The sequence below is a fragment of the Saimiri boliviensis genome, chromosome 4 (genome assembly GCF_048565385.1).
Source record: "Saimiri boliviensis isolate mSaiBol1 chromosome 4, mSaiBol1.pri, whole genome shotgun sequence".
Lineage (NCBI taxonomy): Eukaryota > Metazoa > Chordata > Mammalia > Primates > Cebidae > Saimiri > Saimiri boliviensis.
In genome coordinates this window covers 17,059,764-17,077,309 of record NC_133452.1, presented here as the reverse complement: position 1 = coordinate 17,077,309, position 17,546 = coordinate 17,059,764, and the positions used below count along the sequence as shown (strand labels likewise).

General features: G+C 38.2%; 1 protein-coding gene across 4 annotated transcripts; it reads right to left on the bottom strand.

Annotated features, from left to right (window-relative positions):
- Window positions 1–1,474: 1,474 nt before the first annotated feature.
- On the bottom strand, window positions 1,475–17,500 carry MTRF1L (mitochondrial translation release factor 1 like). 4 transcript variants are annotated; one of them, XR_012517152.1, is made up of 7 exons: window positions 17,189–17,500; window positions 12,513–12,592; window positions 9,154–9,312; window positions 8,545–8,708; window positions 6,844–6,961; window positions 5,219–5,355; window positions 1,475–4,192 (listed from the first exon to the last, which is right to left on the bottom strand). XR_012517152.1 is itself a non-coding variant. In XM_003933747.4 (7 exons), the coding sequence occupies exons 1-7, from the start codon at window positions 17,445–17,447 to the stop codon at window positions 3,986–3,988; spliced, it is 1,149 nt and encodes a 382-aa protein (XP_003933796.1). In that variant the 5' UTR covers window positions 17,448–17,498; the 3' UTR covers window positions 1,475–3,985. The 4 variants fall into 4 exon arrangements, 3 of the variants coding, with proteins under 3 accessions (XP_003933796.1, XP_074253340.1, XP_074253339.1); XM_003933747.4 differs by having other exon boundaries at window positions 9,154–9,337; window positions 17,189–17,498; XM_074397239.1 differs by lacking the exon at window positions 17,189–17,500.
- Window positions 17,501–17,546: the final 46 nt, after the last annotated feature.

The following is a 17,546-nucleotide window of genomic DNA, read 5'->3' as shown; positions in this document are numbered from 1 at the left end:
GCGGCCAGGATTAAGATGAATCATACAAGTGCTGGGTGGATCCTGGTTTACCTAAAGTTTTGATAATTAGTTCATCATGGGTTATTTGCCTTTTTTTGAGACGAAGTCTCGCTCTGCAGCCAGGCTGGAGTGCAGTGGCGCGATCTCGGCTCACTAAAACCTCCTAATCCCGAGTTCAAGCTCATGCATGTAACCCCCGCACTTTGGGAGGCAGAGGCAGGAGGATTGTTTGAGCCCAGGAGTCAACATGGCAAAACCCCATCTCTACTGAAAACAAATGAGCAAAAATTAGTCAGACATGGTGGTGTACACCTGTAGTCCCAGCTACTTGGGAGGCCAAAGTGGGAGGATAGCTTGAGCCCAGAAGCGGAGGTTGCGGTGAGCTGAGCTTCCATCACTGCACTCCAACCTGGTGACCAAAACGTAAAAGGCAGGGGGACATTCTGAATTTTACTAGATGCCAATAAATGTGTATGCCTCATTTTTCGAATTAGCATCAATTAGCTTTTGGGTGTTTAGGTGGAACATAAAGTGCAGAGAGAACTGCCCTCATTCTTTCATAAAATTCTTATTGCAGACCTACCACATGCAAGACATCATGGGATATATGGAAATAATTGGGACATGATACATGCCCTTGTGCTTACTCACTTGTGAGCTTGCCACCTAATAGACATAATAGATGTTCAGTAAATTTCTGAATACGAATCATAAGGCATGTGTGTGAGCGTAAGGTCTATAAAATAAAGCTACATAGAACACTGGATGAGTCAAATACATTTAAATTTGTGGGAATTTTGGCCAGGCGTGGTGGCTCACACCTGTAATCCCAGCACTTTGTAATCCCAGGCAGGCGGATCACCCGAGGTCAGGAGTTCGATACCAGCCTAGCCAACATTGTGAAACCCCATCTCTATTAAAAGTACAAAAGATTAGCTGTGTGTGGTGGCAGGCGCCTGTAATCCCAGCTTCTTGGGAGGCTCAGGTAGGAGAATTACTTGAACCCAGGTGGCAAAGGTTGCAGTGAGCTGAGATTGCACCATTGCACTCCAGCCTGGGCAACAGGAAAAAAAATTTGTGTAAATTTTCATAGGAAAAAGCAGTTACCTCTATGTACCAGGATAAAGGAATAATCTGTAGTACAGGGTTTCTTAACCTCAGCACATTTTGGGCCAGATAAGTCTTATAGGGTGTTTAGCAGCATCTCTATTATTTTCTTCCAGTTGTGATAACTGTTTTGAAATACTGCCAGATGTCTCCTGGGGGTGGGGCAAAAGGCCTCTGGATGAGAACCATAGCTGTAGGGGATGTCTTTTGAAGAAACAGGGACAAAGGAGGCCTACAGCATAAAGAACAAAATAAGGGAAAGGGTAAATGCAGTTGCATTTTTCAGGATGAATTAATTTGATGTGGCATAAGGGAGCTGGTGTGTAAAATGAGCTAACACAAAATGATGGTGGACAGAGATCATGGATGTAATGTATGCACAGTAAAGAGCTGGTTTTATTTGGGAGGCAATGGGAGCTTTTACATTGTTGCACAAAGGAGTGATGAGATCAGAATCTTGCTTTTTAGAAAGATTAGTTTGGTAGTTATTTATTTGTAACCATAATTAGACAGCAAATAGAGAGGATGCGGGGAGAAGTCAGGTGACTATTAGTCTGAAGTAATTCTGGATAAGAGCAGTGGTAATGGAATTGAAAAGGATTAAAAGTATTTACTAGGATTTAGCAATAAATCCAATGCAAGGAAGAGGAACTTAAGGTGTCACTTTAAACTTGAGAATGGTAGTACCATTAAAAGCCAATGAATTTTGATTAACTGGCACTTCAGTCCTTTGAAATTAAGTTGAATTTTGGTTCTTTATGAACGATATACCAGATTTCTAGACAGATACTTTAGATACATTTTTAGCGATCTATTTAGTGCCTACTAGAGCATGGTGTTAGCTCCTGAACAGACAAGAAAGAAGAAAACACAATCTTATCCATAATGACATTGTGAGAGGTGTAACAGTAACTTGTGTGTGCATACCCTGATCCACCCTTTCCCATTTCCTTATTAAGCGCAGAATACTGAGACCAGAAAAAAGCAGTACATATACTACCTTGTGATAAATGTTCAGGTATGGTATCTTCATTTTGTGTTGCTATAACAAAATACAGGAGATTGGGTAATTTATGAAGAATAAAAATATATTTCCCACAGTTCTGGAGGATGGGGAGTCTAAGATCAAGGAGCTGGCACTTGTTTGACTAGAGTTTTCTTGCTGTCTTCTCACATACAGAAGGCAAGCTAGCAGGATGCCCCCTGAGGTCTCTAAGGGCCTTAATCCCAGTCCTGAGAGAGAATCCCTCATGGCCTAGTGACCTCTTAAAGGCCCCACCTCTTGCCAATGCTATCACATTGACAACACTTGAATTTGAGGGGACTTATTCAAGCCATAGCACACCAAACATTTCTCCTTTGCCAGGTAGCACCACATTCTTTGTCAGTAGGTGGCAGTGGAAGGGCACTGCAGGATAAATGGGCTTCTCTTGCTTCTCTTGCTTTTTAAGAGGATATTGTGACAGTTTATGTGTCAACCTGGCTGTACCACAAGGTGCTTTTTTTTTTTTTTTTTTTTTTTTTAAGAGATTTAACTTTTGCTCTGATTTTCCAGTTATGTCAGACATTCTAGGTGTTTCTATGAGGGTGTTTTTACATGAGATTGGCATTTAAATCAATGAACTTTGAGTAAAGCAGACCACCCTGCTCAATGTTAGTAGGCTTGATCCAGTCAGGTAAAGGCCTAAAGAAAAAGACTGTCCTCTTCCAAGAAAAAGAGAATCCTCCAACAGATACTTTGATACCTTTGGACTGGACCGGCAACATCAGCTTTCCTGGCTCTCCAGCCTCCTGGCTCACACTCTAGCTTTTGGACTTGTCAGACTTAATAATCATCACACAAACCAATCCTTTTAAGGGAGTTTCTTTGGAGAACCTTGACAAATACAAACATCTACTGAGAGTTCCTAAGTTTTGCTCATACCCTAGCAGGAGGCTTCTGGCTTACCAGTCCTGAGGATGTGAGGCTCTTTGCTTCCAAGACCTGATCCACCAGCTACCTACCAGCTCTGGCCAAGGGCAAGGCAGGGAATTTTCCCATCACTGAGTAGGCTGTAGCCACACTCTCTCCATTAGGCCTGACTTCACCATGGGGAATGGGAGCCCCTTTCAAGGGTATTCTTTCCTTGGGTACTCTCCGTCCTAGGACATTATAGCTCGCTTTTATCCCTCTTAATAGTTAATATCATAATCAGTTAAAAGTTTTTTATATTAAGTTATTCCTGTTTAAGTTAATGGTATGGTTTCTGTCTCCTTACTGGATATTATGATACAATATTTACTGTCCTATTTCTACTATACGTTTAAAGTTTTTCATAATGAAGATTTAAACTGAATTTTTGATCATTCAATATTTTCATAGAACAAGACAAAGGATGATTTTCCTTTGTCTACTTATTGCAAGGAAGCATCCAAGATTTATACCATGTCATGATAACAGGTGGTCACCAACTTATGATGGTTTTAGGATTATTTGACTTTCTGATGGGTTTATCGAGATGTAGCCCCATTTCAAGCTTAGGAGCTCCTTAGGACTTAACGAGTCATACCTCTTTCACACCATGGTAAAGTTGGAAAATTGTTAAGTCAAGCTGTTATTAAGTAGGAGACTGTTGTGTTGCTAATGTTACATGCATTTTTAACTTATGATGGGTTTATTGGAAATGAACCACAATGTAAATCAAGGACCATCTGCATATTGTATGATTTGTATTAAATGCATTGAGAGAGATCTATGTAAATGATCTATGACTTCAGAATATGCATATTACTTCCAAATGTGTTAACTCATGTTTTTTTAAGAGAATAATGGTATTTTCACACTATGTGGATGTGCTGTAGTAGAATTTTTTTTAAGCTACAAAAGTCTGTAAATAAATCAACTTAAACTTTTTTGGGAAATAATTTCTACTAAAGATTCATAATCAGCGTATTCCTTCAATGACTGTACAAGTTCATCCAGTAGATAATCCCCTTGCATAAAAGTTTGAAGATCATGCAGTGACTTGCTTATTCTGTGATCTGTGACCCGGTTCTGTGGAAAATTATATGTTCTTATTTTCTCGGATCTTCCTTTACTTCCAATCTGTATATAGAAAAAAAAAAAAAAAAAGATGAGATGTGAGATTCAGGGCAGTTTAAAACTACAAATTTAACTTATTTGAAAACGAAATTCTTGATTTATAACATGAATCAAAATGCAAGAACCAGGTTTTAAAGACTCTCCAAATGACATAGCAACATGATACAGAAAAAAGAGCATCTGCTCTACAGTCAGATTAATATCTGAATCCTACCTTAGCCATTTCAATGTTCCGTGACCTCAGGCAACTTAGTTTCCCCATCTGCAAAATACAGTGTCTACTACATAGTGATGATGAGTATAGAGCCTGACACATGGTTGCTATTCCTAAAGTCGCTGGTGAGTTTTCCATATTGAGGAATTCTTAAAAGGCTCTGTAGTTATAAAAAATACCAGCTGGGCTCCGTGGCTCAGGCCTGTAATCCCTACACTTTGTGAGGCTGAGTTTGGCAGATCACCTGAGGTCAGGAGTTTGAGACCAGCCTGCCTAACAGGACAAAACCCTGTCTCTACTAAAAATACAAAAAATTAGCCAGGCGTGGTGGCACATGCCTATAATCCCAGCTACTCGGGAGGCTAAGGCAGGAGAATTGCTTGAACCCTGGAGGCAGAGATTACAGTGAGCTGAGATTGTGCCACTGCACTAGAGTCTGGGCAACAGAGCGAAACTCTGTCTCAAAAAAAAAAAAAAAAAAAAAAAAATTTAAATACCAAACGGAGAAAGCCAAGTTGAATTTGCTTTCCAACTTTCTTGCATAATTATAATTTCAAAGGATTAAAACTGAATGAGGACTCAGTAAATATCTTTACTTTTAGTAAGTGATTAAAAGTCTGAGAAAAATACCTTTGAATACAGAAAACAGGGCAGAGGTGTAAGATTACTATCAAACAAATATAGCCCTTAGACTATCTGAATTGTTTAAACACAGATTAAAACAAATATGATGTGTAAAAACCAAGTTATTAAAGAAAAGCTGTTATATAAAAATACGTCTATCCTTTAAAAGCATTTTTACAATTCTTTTTTACCTGAATTTTTCTAGCATTGTTTCTCTTATTTGTGTTTTCTTCTAGATGCATGCTGTACAGTTTTGCACGTAACTTTTTCATAGCCAGCTCTCTGTTTTTCAGTTGAGATCTCTCTTGTTGACATTCAGAAACAACACCTGAATAGTGTTACGAGAATTAAAAAGTTTTAATAGAAAAATCTTCTTTACTTATTATCAAGGAATACTTCTTTTCCTTCTCAGCCTTTTTCTTCTTCCTTTATGAGGGGAAAAAACAGGACTCTAATAAAAAAGGGAGAGACTATAGACTTAACTTTTGCAGAGTATATCAGGAAACTGAAAATTAAAGTTTGAACGACAGCACAAAGTACTACTATACTGAAGGCATATATACTAAACTATAAACATAAATCATTTAATATGGATTGTTTCCCCTCAGCTAGCCACCATTTTTGAAAGTAACAACTACTTATAGAAACTAAGATACTGAAAAATCCTATTACTAGAGAAAATTGCTTAATGTTTTTAGGATATCCATTTTTCCTTAATTTGTTTCATCTTCTTTTTTTTTTTTTGAGACGGAGTTTTGCTCTTGTTACCCAGGCTGGAGTGCAATGGCACAATCTCGGCTCACTGCAACCTCCGGGTTCAGGCAATTCTCCTGTCTCAGCCTCCTTAGTAGCTGGGATTTACAGGCACGCACCACCATGCCCAGCTAACTTTTTGTATTTTTAGTAGAGACGGGGTTTCACCCTGTTGACCAGGATGGTCTTGATCTCTTGACCTTGTGATCCACCCGCCTCGGCCTCCCAAAGTGCTGGGATTACAGGCTTGAGCCACCGCGCCCGGCCTGTTTCATCTTCTGTATTACCTAAGACATAGCCAGTTTAACATGAGGATATTCTCATAATTAAAAGAACAAATTCACAGCAATCCAATACTCTCCTCAACCACTATTAGTTGATAGGGATTACACCCATTTGAGATCAGTCCTAGTAGGAGATTCTTGTTTCCTTTCTAGATAAGTGAGATTTGCTATCCATATGCTCTTTATCACATGTGACTCACTGAAAGACGTTTAGTTCAATCTACTAAGTATACTGGAGACTTAAAGATTTGGATAAAGTCCCTTTGCCCAACTATCTAGAATCAGATGCCCTGGAGGTCTGTGAATGAACTGAATGGAAAGAAGCCCCTGTAATTATATGCAAAACTGTATAAATGTTTCTGGGTAAGAGGTCCAATGCTTTTCATATCATATTTAAAGGAGGCCATGTTCCCCTCCCCTGCAAAAAGGCTCAGAAGCAATGACTTGGAGCATTTTCTGATAAAGAACTCATGATAATTACTTTACTATGAGGATTCTCTTTTTAAGTATAAACTTCAGAGGTCTACCTGGAAGGACTATCCACACCTTCTGTAGTCATTAATACAGACATTCCCTGAGTTTGGATCTCTCCTCCTTCCTGGCCTTTCAGTTATCCCACAGAGAATCGGGTAAGGATTCTAAGTAAATCACGTATTTAATAACAGTCCTTAGTAGTACATATTCCTCTGGTAACCAAGGATCTATTTCAGTGGAAAATTAGTCAAATTATTCCAAAATGGATTTCTTTTGTGTCATATGTTGAAGGAATAAGCACACACCTGTTGGAAGATGAACTATCCGGACAGCACTGTCTGTGGTATTTACATGCTGCCCCCCAGCTCCACTGGCTCGCTTAGTGTCAATTCTCAAATCTTTTGGATTGATCACCAGATTAATCTATAAAGAAGAAAAGTTGAGATTTTAAAAAATTACATGTATCAACTTTATAAAGGCAAGAGTGACCCATTTATGAATACATAACAAGTATAGAATTCATGTAAGATTTAGGAGGTTTAATTTTAAGACTAGAGGGTATCTAGAAGGATACTCTTTTTAAAACTTTTTTGCTTTTTGGAAGAATAAGGAATCAAAATAGTACAGGACTGTACGGTTTTGAAAAACAAATCCTTCCTAATCCTCAAAAACCTGGCTTCTCTTTACCCATTTCTTACCACAGAAACAGCAGAACTTGATACTGTTCTTCCTACTTTTAGAACTGTGAATGTATGAGCTAAAGTGAGATTCTTCCAATTTTTCTGAGTTAAAGAGCCTAGCAGCAGAAAACAACAATGGTAGCTTGAGAACTGTGGGAAGGATCTGTTTTGTTTTATTTCAAACATATTTGGAGGCAAAGGTGAGCCAAATGGAAATGGGAGTGGCCAAGAAGTCATGGGTATAGACTAAATTCCTGAACACACTAGGATATGAGGTCAAGGTAATGCTCTGTCCTGGGAGCCACCATGAAAAGCACTGTTTCATCAACTACTATGAACCACTCTGTGACATGCATCAACTTTATAAAGGCAAGAGCGTCTGCAACTTTGGCAGCAAGAATCTTACCATTCCCTGGGCCCTCCACCTCTATGTCCCCCTGTATGACTCCCTGTGTGGTTGCTAGAAGAATCAGATGATTCCTGGACTTCAGTCTCCCGTCTTTTCCTTAAAAGTTCCACCCCAACATGCTTAAACCTAAGTGACTAGGTTCCTAGGTGTGGCTCCTGCCATTTATTCTACTTTACTCTCTCCCTTAACTGCTTAATTTCTCATGTACACTTCACACAAAAACTAGATCTAAAGAAACTAGTAAGACCTAAAGAAAGGAATTCCATGAACCCAATTAGAGTCAAATAGCACTCCTCTCCAAATTAGCGCAGGAAACACTATTAAGTTCCTTCTCAAAGCATTCACACTTCATTCTGAAAAACAAATCAATTATTTCTTATCCTTTTGAGCAGAAGGGAAATGAAGCAAAACAGAACTCCTAAACTGTTATCTTAAAAATAAAGACTGACAATTTGCTTTGTGAGAATAAAGTATATTCATTATGAATGAGTATACTTTGTAGTTTCATTTTAATGTAACTGGGTTATGAAGCAGCAATTTGGTTAAGTAATTACCTTTGTTAAATAGGATTCTTGCTGTTAATACCCCACAAACCAGTCCTACAAGGCAGAAGTTACCATAAAGACAACCAGTCCATATTTAAATAGGTCATTATTTCACCCACAGAGATGATCTCACAATAACTACGTAGTAGGAAAATACTAATACACAGAAAATGCAAGATTGTATCATTTATAAATCCTTAATTTTTAACATTATAAAATTATATTTTTTGGACTGAGATAATATGCAACTTAAAATACACAAGAAAGACCAAGTGAAAAGGAGATACTCAATTCAGTAAACTCTGAATGTTACTCGGGGGGCAAGGCACTGTACTAAGCCCAAGAGTCCAAGGAGAGGGGCTTATGCCTTACCTCAGTAGGTTGGGGTAATATTGCTACAGTCATGGTGCTAGTATGGATGCGGCCTTGCTTTTCTGTCTTTGGCACCCTTTGTACTCTGTGCACACCTCCTTCAAATTTCATGTGCCTATAGGCTTCTGAACCTCCAATGCTGGCAGATGCATGTCTAAGGCCACCTTGAAAATATAGGAAATAGAATTATTTTTATTATTCTTGCCTTTTATAATTGACCATCACATCTACTATCTTGAGGTACATTTTGGAAGTCACAAAAGGAGATAAACATAGAGACTGTAAAACATATTAAATATTCAATGTTTTAATATTTGTCTTTACTGCTTACAATTATTAAAGCATTTATGGGGCTAATCAATTGATATCAATAACACATCTAAGGCTATTTTTGCAGACTGTTAGTAATTCAATGGTTAGTATTATTGAAAGACTATTACATTTTATAGGTCATTTCAAAATTATTGTGTTTACATTCAAATTTATTAGGTTAATGATGAGCATAAAGCTACATAAGCATCCTTACAGATCAGTTCTAAAGCCTAGTCATGGTCTTTTCAACTCTTTTCCTCAACACTTTACTCAAAACCGAACGAATAGTTTACTGACCTATTTCACTTGGAAAATATTCCAGGGTTTCAAAATGCCATCTTTTAAATGCAGCATATCGCTGATACATATCAAACATCTCTGAAGTAAACAACATTGCCTCCTGACCTCCAACTCCTGCAGTTACTTCCAGGATCAAATCATTTTCATCTGTTTCTTCTGAGGGAACCAAAAGTAAGATAATCTGTAAATAGAAAAATATCACCCCTCCTATAATTAAGATTTAAAATTTACCAAAAAATAAAAAGCTAAATGATTAGATTCAGGAATTTTAAAATATTTGACTTAAGTTTTGCCAAGCAAATATTATTGCTGAGTACTGTTCAACCATCTTGCCAATTAGAACTGTATAATGTGTAACTTCCATAAATTATTAATGTTACAACTATATTATAAATGCTGTCAGATTCAGCTAAAACTTCAGGCTTGTATTATTGTCTCTTGGAGTTGTTATATGCTTTATATCAGTTCTCTATTCAGTTAATAATGTGTGCTTTCTGTGATTAGGAAATAATACTATTGTAGAGAACAAAAGAAGATTCTAGCTCCATCCTCTTGCAATTTAATGCCTAGTATGACAGAAAAACAAAAGCACTCAAAATTGCATTTGTATTATTTTAAGATTTCTTATTATGGAAGAGAAACTTGTAATTTTGAAACTAAAAAGGCCCTTAGAGATTATCTGGTCCAATTCTTTAATTTTACATGTCAAGGAAACAGAGGTTAACAGAGATTAAATGACTTGTTAAAAGGCAAAGTGTTAAGTTATTGGCCAAGCAGGTGCAAAAACACAACTCTTTGTGCCTAGATCAGTCTTTCCTCCATTATAATAGTATGTTTCTAATCAAGGGGATCTAGAATAAAGACTTCTTAGATTAGGTCAACTAGTAAGAGAAGCTGCCAACATTTATTGGTTCTTTAATACATGGCAGGTAATCTAAGCACTGTACATACTTTAATTTTTAAAACAATCTTGGGTAAGTATTATTAACAGCTCAACTAACTTTAGAGGGATTGAATTATCTAGTGGCTCAACATTACACAACTCAAAAGTGGAAGAGCTAGAATTGAACCTGAATGTACCTGAGTACACTGCTATCACACTTGACATTGGTCAGAAGCTATGGTAGTTACTACTTTTCCATCTCTCTAGCCTATGCCAATACAACATTATCATTCAAATTTTGAACAAATAATGGATTGTACCTCTGCCTGATGATTACTAGACATTCAACAGAAATCTTTAATATACATATGCTTCTTATTCATACAAAATTTAGATAGTGGGTAAAACACAAGCTACAGTACACTTTTCACCTCATAGTGGAATTCTTCCCTCTAACATAGTTTATAGGAACATTAATTTTTAGTAATTTTCACATTTGGCTAAAGAGGAGGCAGATTCTCAAAAATAAGTACCCCTTTTCCTGGCTCCTTCCTCACATAAAATATTCTTTCACTTATCCCCAGAGGTACCTGCTGTTAACCTTTAGTCTCTGCTTTACAAAATTAGCAAATAGTGACTCAAATTTCATATAATAGTCTTCATGAACTCCTATATGTTCTGCAATTCTCCTGATATATAATCAAAGCAATATAACCTAATTCTTAAAATCGTGAGAGCCTACTCTATGTCTGGCATTCTAAATAGTGTCAGAGATGCAAAATAAATATTCCTGCCCCGGAGGAGCTCACAGTCGACTATCACTCTACCAGGGAACTTTAAAAAGTTGAATTTCAAAGTTATTTTGCAACAAAATAAACTCATGTTAACTAGTTATAACAAGTTACAGGTTCTAGTTTGAGGTACTAAGAAGGGTATCAGTTTGTAAAGAGCCCCTATAAGAGTAATATGAACTCTGCTAAAATTGAAGCAAGAACAAACAATAACTTGCTGGTGAAGCTTGGGTAGAAGAATGGTGAAATCACTGATGCTTTATGACGTTTATGGGGACAATGCCTTAAAGAAATCAGCAGTTTACAAATGGGTAACTCGTTTTACGAAGGGGCAAGATGATGTTGAAAAAGCCCACAGTGGCAGACCATTCACATCAATTTGTGCCCTAACTGAAGAGGACTGGTCATTAACAGCAGAAACAATAGCCAGCACCACAGACATCTCAACTTGTTCAGCTTACACAATCTGACAAAAAAATTACAGATGATCAAGCTTTCCACTGGATGTATGCCAGAATCTTTGCATGCAGATTAGCTGCAGGCCAGAGCAGAGCTTTCAATTGAAATTTTAAACAAATTGGATCGAGATCCTGAAGCATTTCTTTGTATTGTAGGCGGAAGTGAAACATGGCTTTACCAGTATGCTCTTAGAGACAAAGTATAATCAAAACGATGGCCACCAAGAGGTGGAAGGGGTCCAGTCAAAGTGAAAGCAGACTGGCCAGCGGCAAAGGTCGTGGCAATCGTGTTTTTGGGGATGCTCACGGCATCTTGCTTGTTGCCATTCTTGAGGGTCAAAGAACAATAATATCTGATTATGAGGGTTTTGAGAAAGTCAGCCGAAGTTTTAGGGGGAAAGCTTCACCAGAGTCCTCTACTACACCAGTGCCCCTGCTCATTCATCTCATCAAAGAGAGGCAATTTTGAGAGTTTCAATGGAAAATCCATAGGCATTCACATTAAAGTCTTTATTTGGCTCCTCCTTTTTTTTGTTTTCTAATCTTAAATGTGTAAAGGGTACCCATTGTTCTTTAGTTAATAATATACAAAAGACTACATTGATATATTGATATGGTTAAATTCCCAGGACCCTCAGTTCTTTAGGGATGCATTAAATGCTAGTGTATCACCTTTTTGCCTACAAGTGTCTTGAACTTGATGATTGATGGCATTTATGTCAATAAAGTTTATATATATTTTTATCTTTTAATTCCAGTTTTCCACAAACTTCTGAAGTCCCTTTATATAATCTCTTCTGCCCTGTGTCTACTTCTCAGCTGTCTTTTAAAAAAAAAGGGGGGGGGGGAGAGATATGCCAATATTTTGCTGCCTTTCCAGAAAATACTATCACTGTGACATTTATCTTTCTGTGAGAGCTCTATAATACTTTCAGTATGGGATGAAAAGAAGACCATGTGAAGTTTGTTCTTGCTTTAATAACCAGTTTATTGATAGTGGTAATTATTTAAAAATGTATGCATATATCAAAACATCACATCATATACCTTAAATTATACAATTTGGGGGATTTATACCTTAATAAATCTAGAAAATAAAAAATTTAAAACCCAGTTCATTCAAAACAGTAACAAGCTAGTCACTTCTTTGTTTTTTAATAAACTTTTAATAACCTTTAGTGCCTAAGAATAGCACAAATGCTTTACCCTGCAGAAATACCATACCTGATGTTTCAACTGAGTTACTTCTTTTTGACACAAGGTTATTTCATTCTCTGCAAGTTTCCTTAAATCTTCATTTTCATCTGGGAACAAAAGAGCACAAATTAAGTTTTTCTTAATTAATGTTAAATTGCCAACAGACTTCCAGGTAATAGTTTTATGGTTATCATACCTGAAGGGAAAAATAAAATGTCTATCTTGTCCTTTCAATAAATGCCATTAATTAAGAGTGGCATTTTATACATTAATTTTCATAAGCATTTAAGTATAAATTCTTTTTCTGATCAAATAAAGTACAAATAAAAATGCCTATAAAAATATAAAGAAGCTAAACTCTTCCATAATTTCATCTCCACAAAATATTCACGTTAATAAATATGCTTTTAGACTTCCAACTTAGACTGTACAATAATAAATGAATGCATTTAGCTAATAAGACAGACAGAAGGGAAACAGGTTACACCAGTAAAACTAAAACTGAATTAAAAAGTAGAAAGTTATTTATTCTCTTATAAGCAAATGTTTCATTAGTATTTTAGTATGTATCCAAAAACATTTATTAGACTGGCTAATGTATACGGAATGTTTATGTGAAATACTCCTTTCTCTGGCTTTACCTTATTGTTGTTTCATCTTTGAATTTTCGTTTTTACCTTATAAAACATACTTTCTCATTCCTCTACCCCAGAGATGATATGCAGGCTATATAAAGGAGGAGGAAAGGGAAAATTTCTGGCTACTAACAAACTGTTCTCTCTATTGAAAGTTCAAATCCTTACAAAATATCAGTTTGTATGCTTATCTATTAGGAACCAACCATGCTGGGAACTGGGATAATAGATACATAAAACCTGCACTCAAGAGAGCATTATAGATAATTTTAGTTTCTTTATATTTTTTTCTAGAGGAGAAAAACAAAAAATAACCTAAATCACTATTAAATCTTATTTTGATGTATAGCTCCCACAATTCCCACCTGTCATGGGAGGGAACCAGTGGGAAGTAACTGAATCATGGGGGCAGGTCTTTCCTGTGCTCTTCTCTTGATAATGAGTAAGCCTTACAAGATCTGATGGTTTTATGGCCGGGCGCGGTGGCTCAAGCCTGTAATCCCAGCACTTTGGGAGGCTGAGGCAGGTGGATCACGAGGTCAAGAGATCGAGACCATCCGGGTCAACATGGTGAAACCCCGTCTCTACTAAAAATACAAAAAAGGTAGCTGGGCATGGTGGTGTGTGCCTGTAATCCCAGCTACTAAGGAGGCTGAGGCAGGAGAATTGCTTGAACCCAGGAGGCGGAGGTTGCGGTGAGCCGAGGTTGTGCCATTGCACTCCAGCCTGGGTAACAAGAGCGAAACTCCGTCTCAAAAAAAAGATTATCCTGCACAAGTTTTCTCTCTTGTCTACTGCCACGTAAGATGTGCCTTTGCCTTCCACTATGATTGTGAGGCCTCCTCAGCCACATGGAACTGTGCGTCCATTACACCTCTTTTTCTTAAAAATTACCCGGTCCTGGGTATGTCTTTATCAGCAGTGTGAGAACAGACTAATACATTAAGTGACTAAATATTAAAACAGTAGCACCCTAAAGGAATCTGTTAGTTTTGGGAAGGGCAGAAAAAGTAAAGAAAGATTAACTCAAGGAGAGAGACTAACAAAAGCAAAACTGAGATAAGCAAGTACAGGAAGGACAGCTGGAAATTATTTTGCCAAGCATATGGTATGGAAGAAATTTGGCAGAATGGAAAATATGTTGAGTTAGGAAAAGCAAAAATGAATTATAGCCCTAGCTTAACGCAGAGGTACTGTTAGGGCAATAGGCTCAACTTCTCTCAGTTACGGCAAGAGTGAAATCAAAGTTGTGAGCTGGATGATCTCTAAGGTGCCTTTCAGTTCTACAAAGCGAAGGAGATTGGAACTAGAGTCTAGAAGTAATTTAATTTTAATACCATATTTTATTTAACCCAATATGCTCCAAATATTATTTCAACATGTAATTAACATAAAAATATTTTTATACCAAGTCTTTGAGATCTATATGTATTTTACACTTACACATCTCAATTCAGACTAGCCACATAAAGATGGTCAATAGCTGCATGGCTACTGGCTACTATACTGGACAGCACAGCTCTAAAGGATTTAGACAGAGGAGTTATTCATAGGCAATGGTAATATATTATTTCTTTAATTTCTTTTGAATATTATAAATCAATATCAAAATGTTTACTGAGCACCTATCATGTGCCTGCCTTCCCCTTTGCCTACAAAGATGTTTACGGTTTCCCTTTCTAAATCGGTCCTTTTCTTTTCAACCCTTTAAGTAGCTGCTTATTGTCACCCCTCTCTTCCCACCCAGATTTCTGGAGATAAACGCCATTTTATTACTTTTCTCTGGTTAACTTTTATCTACTTAACTCTAATTTACTTCTCAAGCTGTTACACTGGATTTTATAATCATATTAAGACTATTTTTATTCAGATCACCAATGACAAAATTGCCAGATCTAAAGACTTATTTCAGTGTGAGCTGAAAAGCTGAGTTTTACCTTTCTATGTCAGGTACTGAGGATCTCTTTTTTTTTTTTTTTTTTTTTGAGGCAGGGTCTTGCGCTGTCACCCAGGCTGGAGTGCAGTGGCACCATCTCGGCTCACTACAACCTCCACCTCCTGGGTTCAAGCAATTCTCCCACATCAGCTTCCCAAGTAGCTGAGACCACAGGCATGCACCACCACGCCCAGCTAATTTTGCATTTTTTTATAGAGACAGGGTTTTGTCATGTTGCCCAGGCTGGTCTCGAACTCCTGGGTTCCAGTGATCCACCCACCTCTCAAAGTGCTGGGATTACAGGTGTTAGCCACTGTGCCTGGCAGAAGATCTCTTTGAAATTTTCTTCAATTGGCTTCTACGACTTCATTTATCAACTTCAAGGTCACAAAACTCTGTTTTTTCTTGACTTTTCATAGCTTTCTTCTCTGCCTGCTCCTCAAATACTATGATTTTCGGGCACTGTTAGACTTGTTTCTGTCTTAACAAATTTTCCCTGAGTGTTCTCATCTATATGTAAGGTTTAATTTACCATGTACTGTACATTTCGAGAGCTCTCATATGATTATATGGGCTCAATTTTTCTCCTATGTCAGTAATTTTTTCTCCTAGACTAGTATAGATACCTTTATTGGACTGTCCTTTTCACAGGTATTTTTAACTTAATATAGCATTCAACACAAATCCCCTGTTTTGTAAAAATTCGGTCCAACTTTTATATTTTCATCTTAATTAACAGTATCACTCATGTTTTGAAGCCAGAAACCTAAGACTTGTCTTAGAACTCTCTTTCTCCTTCATCCTTCTCAGGACATAAGCCACTAAATCCTAACTTGTTCCTCGGAATGTCTTGGAGTCGGACCTATGCCGATCACCATCTCTTCCTTGGATTGTTTCAACTGCCTCCTCCCTGGCCTGTCAGTCACCAGGGTTTCTGGAGAATAGCCAATTTATCCTCAATGCATGCCACCACTAACTTTTCTTTACAAAGACATGTCTTCTCTGCTTAAAAACACATGCTAACTTTCCATGAGCTATAAAAATAAATCCAAATAGTCTTGCAAGGTTCTTAACTATCTTTCTGGCTTTATGTTTCCATGACATTATCATCTCCCATTTATTCCATACTTAGGCCATACTGAATTTCCCAATTTAGTACCTTTACCCAGGCTGGTCACCTCTCTGCCTTCAAACTCTTGTACCATCTGACAACTTCCTGCTTACCCTTCGAGAAATACTTAAATGCCAGCCTTTGTTTTTATAGCACTCTGGGCTTTACTGCGGACATTAAACACTCATCTTTATAAACATAAAAGTCACTTCTTACTTTACTTCTTACACATCTCCCTTACTAGACTGTAAGCTCCTAAAAGCTATTTCTGTATTTTTTTTAGTAATTAGTGGTGTCTAAGCAAAGCCTGGAGCATAGCAAGGAATCAATACAAGTTAAACTACTATTATATTATATATGGGTGGGACTTTATACCTCTCCAGTGTCTAACAAGTGCTTGCTCTCCTAGGTCTTTATTGATACATTTATATCTGTTGTTATCAGCTATATTATAGGTAATTAATTATATCCCTCACTAGACTGCGAATCTCTCTGGAAGCTTGCTACCCAAAGTGGTTCCTGAACCAGCAGCAGCTTGGCTGGCGTGGGACCTTATAGTAATGCAGACACTTAAGTCCCATTCCAGATGCACCTGGGAAACCTGTTAAAAATGCACATGTCTAGGTCTGAGATTCTGAGTCCTAAGTCGGCTTTTAACAAGCACTGCCCCTGATATTACTGCAGACAGGTCTCCACACCACACTTTGAGAAACACCGCTGTGGAGTCCATCAAAGGGACAGTACCTTGTTTATCCTTGGTGAGCTAATGAGCTCTTGTCCGAAAAAACAATACGCATGTAAAAGGGGGCAGGGCACCGTGGCAAGGGAGCACAAGAGAGCCCACAGGAGAGGATGGGATCAGAGCGCACATCATGATGTCTTGACTTCTGATCCAAACCAAAAACAGCTGCAAGCGAGTAAATAATTTCCAACTCGGGTAGCGTGGGCAGTGGCTTAGTGGAAAAGGCCAAGGAAGAGTCAAGAGTGTGCTCTGCTGCCGCACCCCGGGCCCGGCCCTTACCGTGCAGCAAGTGCTCGGTCTCCCGCAGCTCCTGCTCCTTCTCGTTCAGCAGTTTGAATACCGCCACCAAGTCGGGCCTCCTGACCTTCAAATGAGCTTCAGATCCCGCCTGGCGCTCGAGGAAGGTCCGCAAGGCCCCGCCCTGGGCGAACAGCTCCTCCAGCGGCCGGCTAACACTGCTCAGGGGCCGGCGGGCTGCGCCAACGGCCCCGCCGGGCCGCAGAAACCGGCCAGCACACCACAGAAGACTGGACCGCATCCGTAAAACGAGACCACGGCTGCTAACCGGAACCGGAAGTTCCAGACAAAGCAGGTCTCGCGACAGCACCCGGAACCCGGAGATAGCGGCGAGAGCTCA

Excerpts from the sequence above, each read along its gene's own strand:
- MTRF1L (XM_003933747.4), bottom strand. The coding sequence starts at position 17,447 with ATGCGGTCCAGTCTTCTGTGGTGTGCTGGCCGGTTTCTGCGGCCCGGC. Across the intron at positions 6,962-8,544 it reads TATTACCCCAACCTACTGAG|ATTAATCTGGTGATCAATCC; the intron begins GTAAGGCATAAG and ends TCTTCTTTATAG. Across the intron at positions 5,356-6,843 it reads GATAGTTCATCTTCCAACAG|GTGTTGTTTCTGAATGTCAA; the intron begins GTGTGTGCTTAT and ends AACACTATTCAG.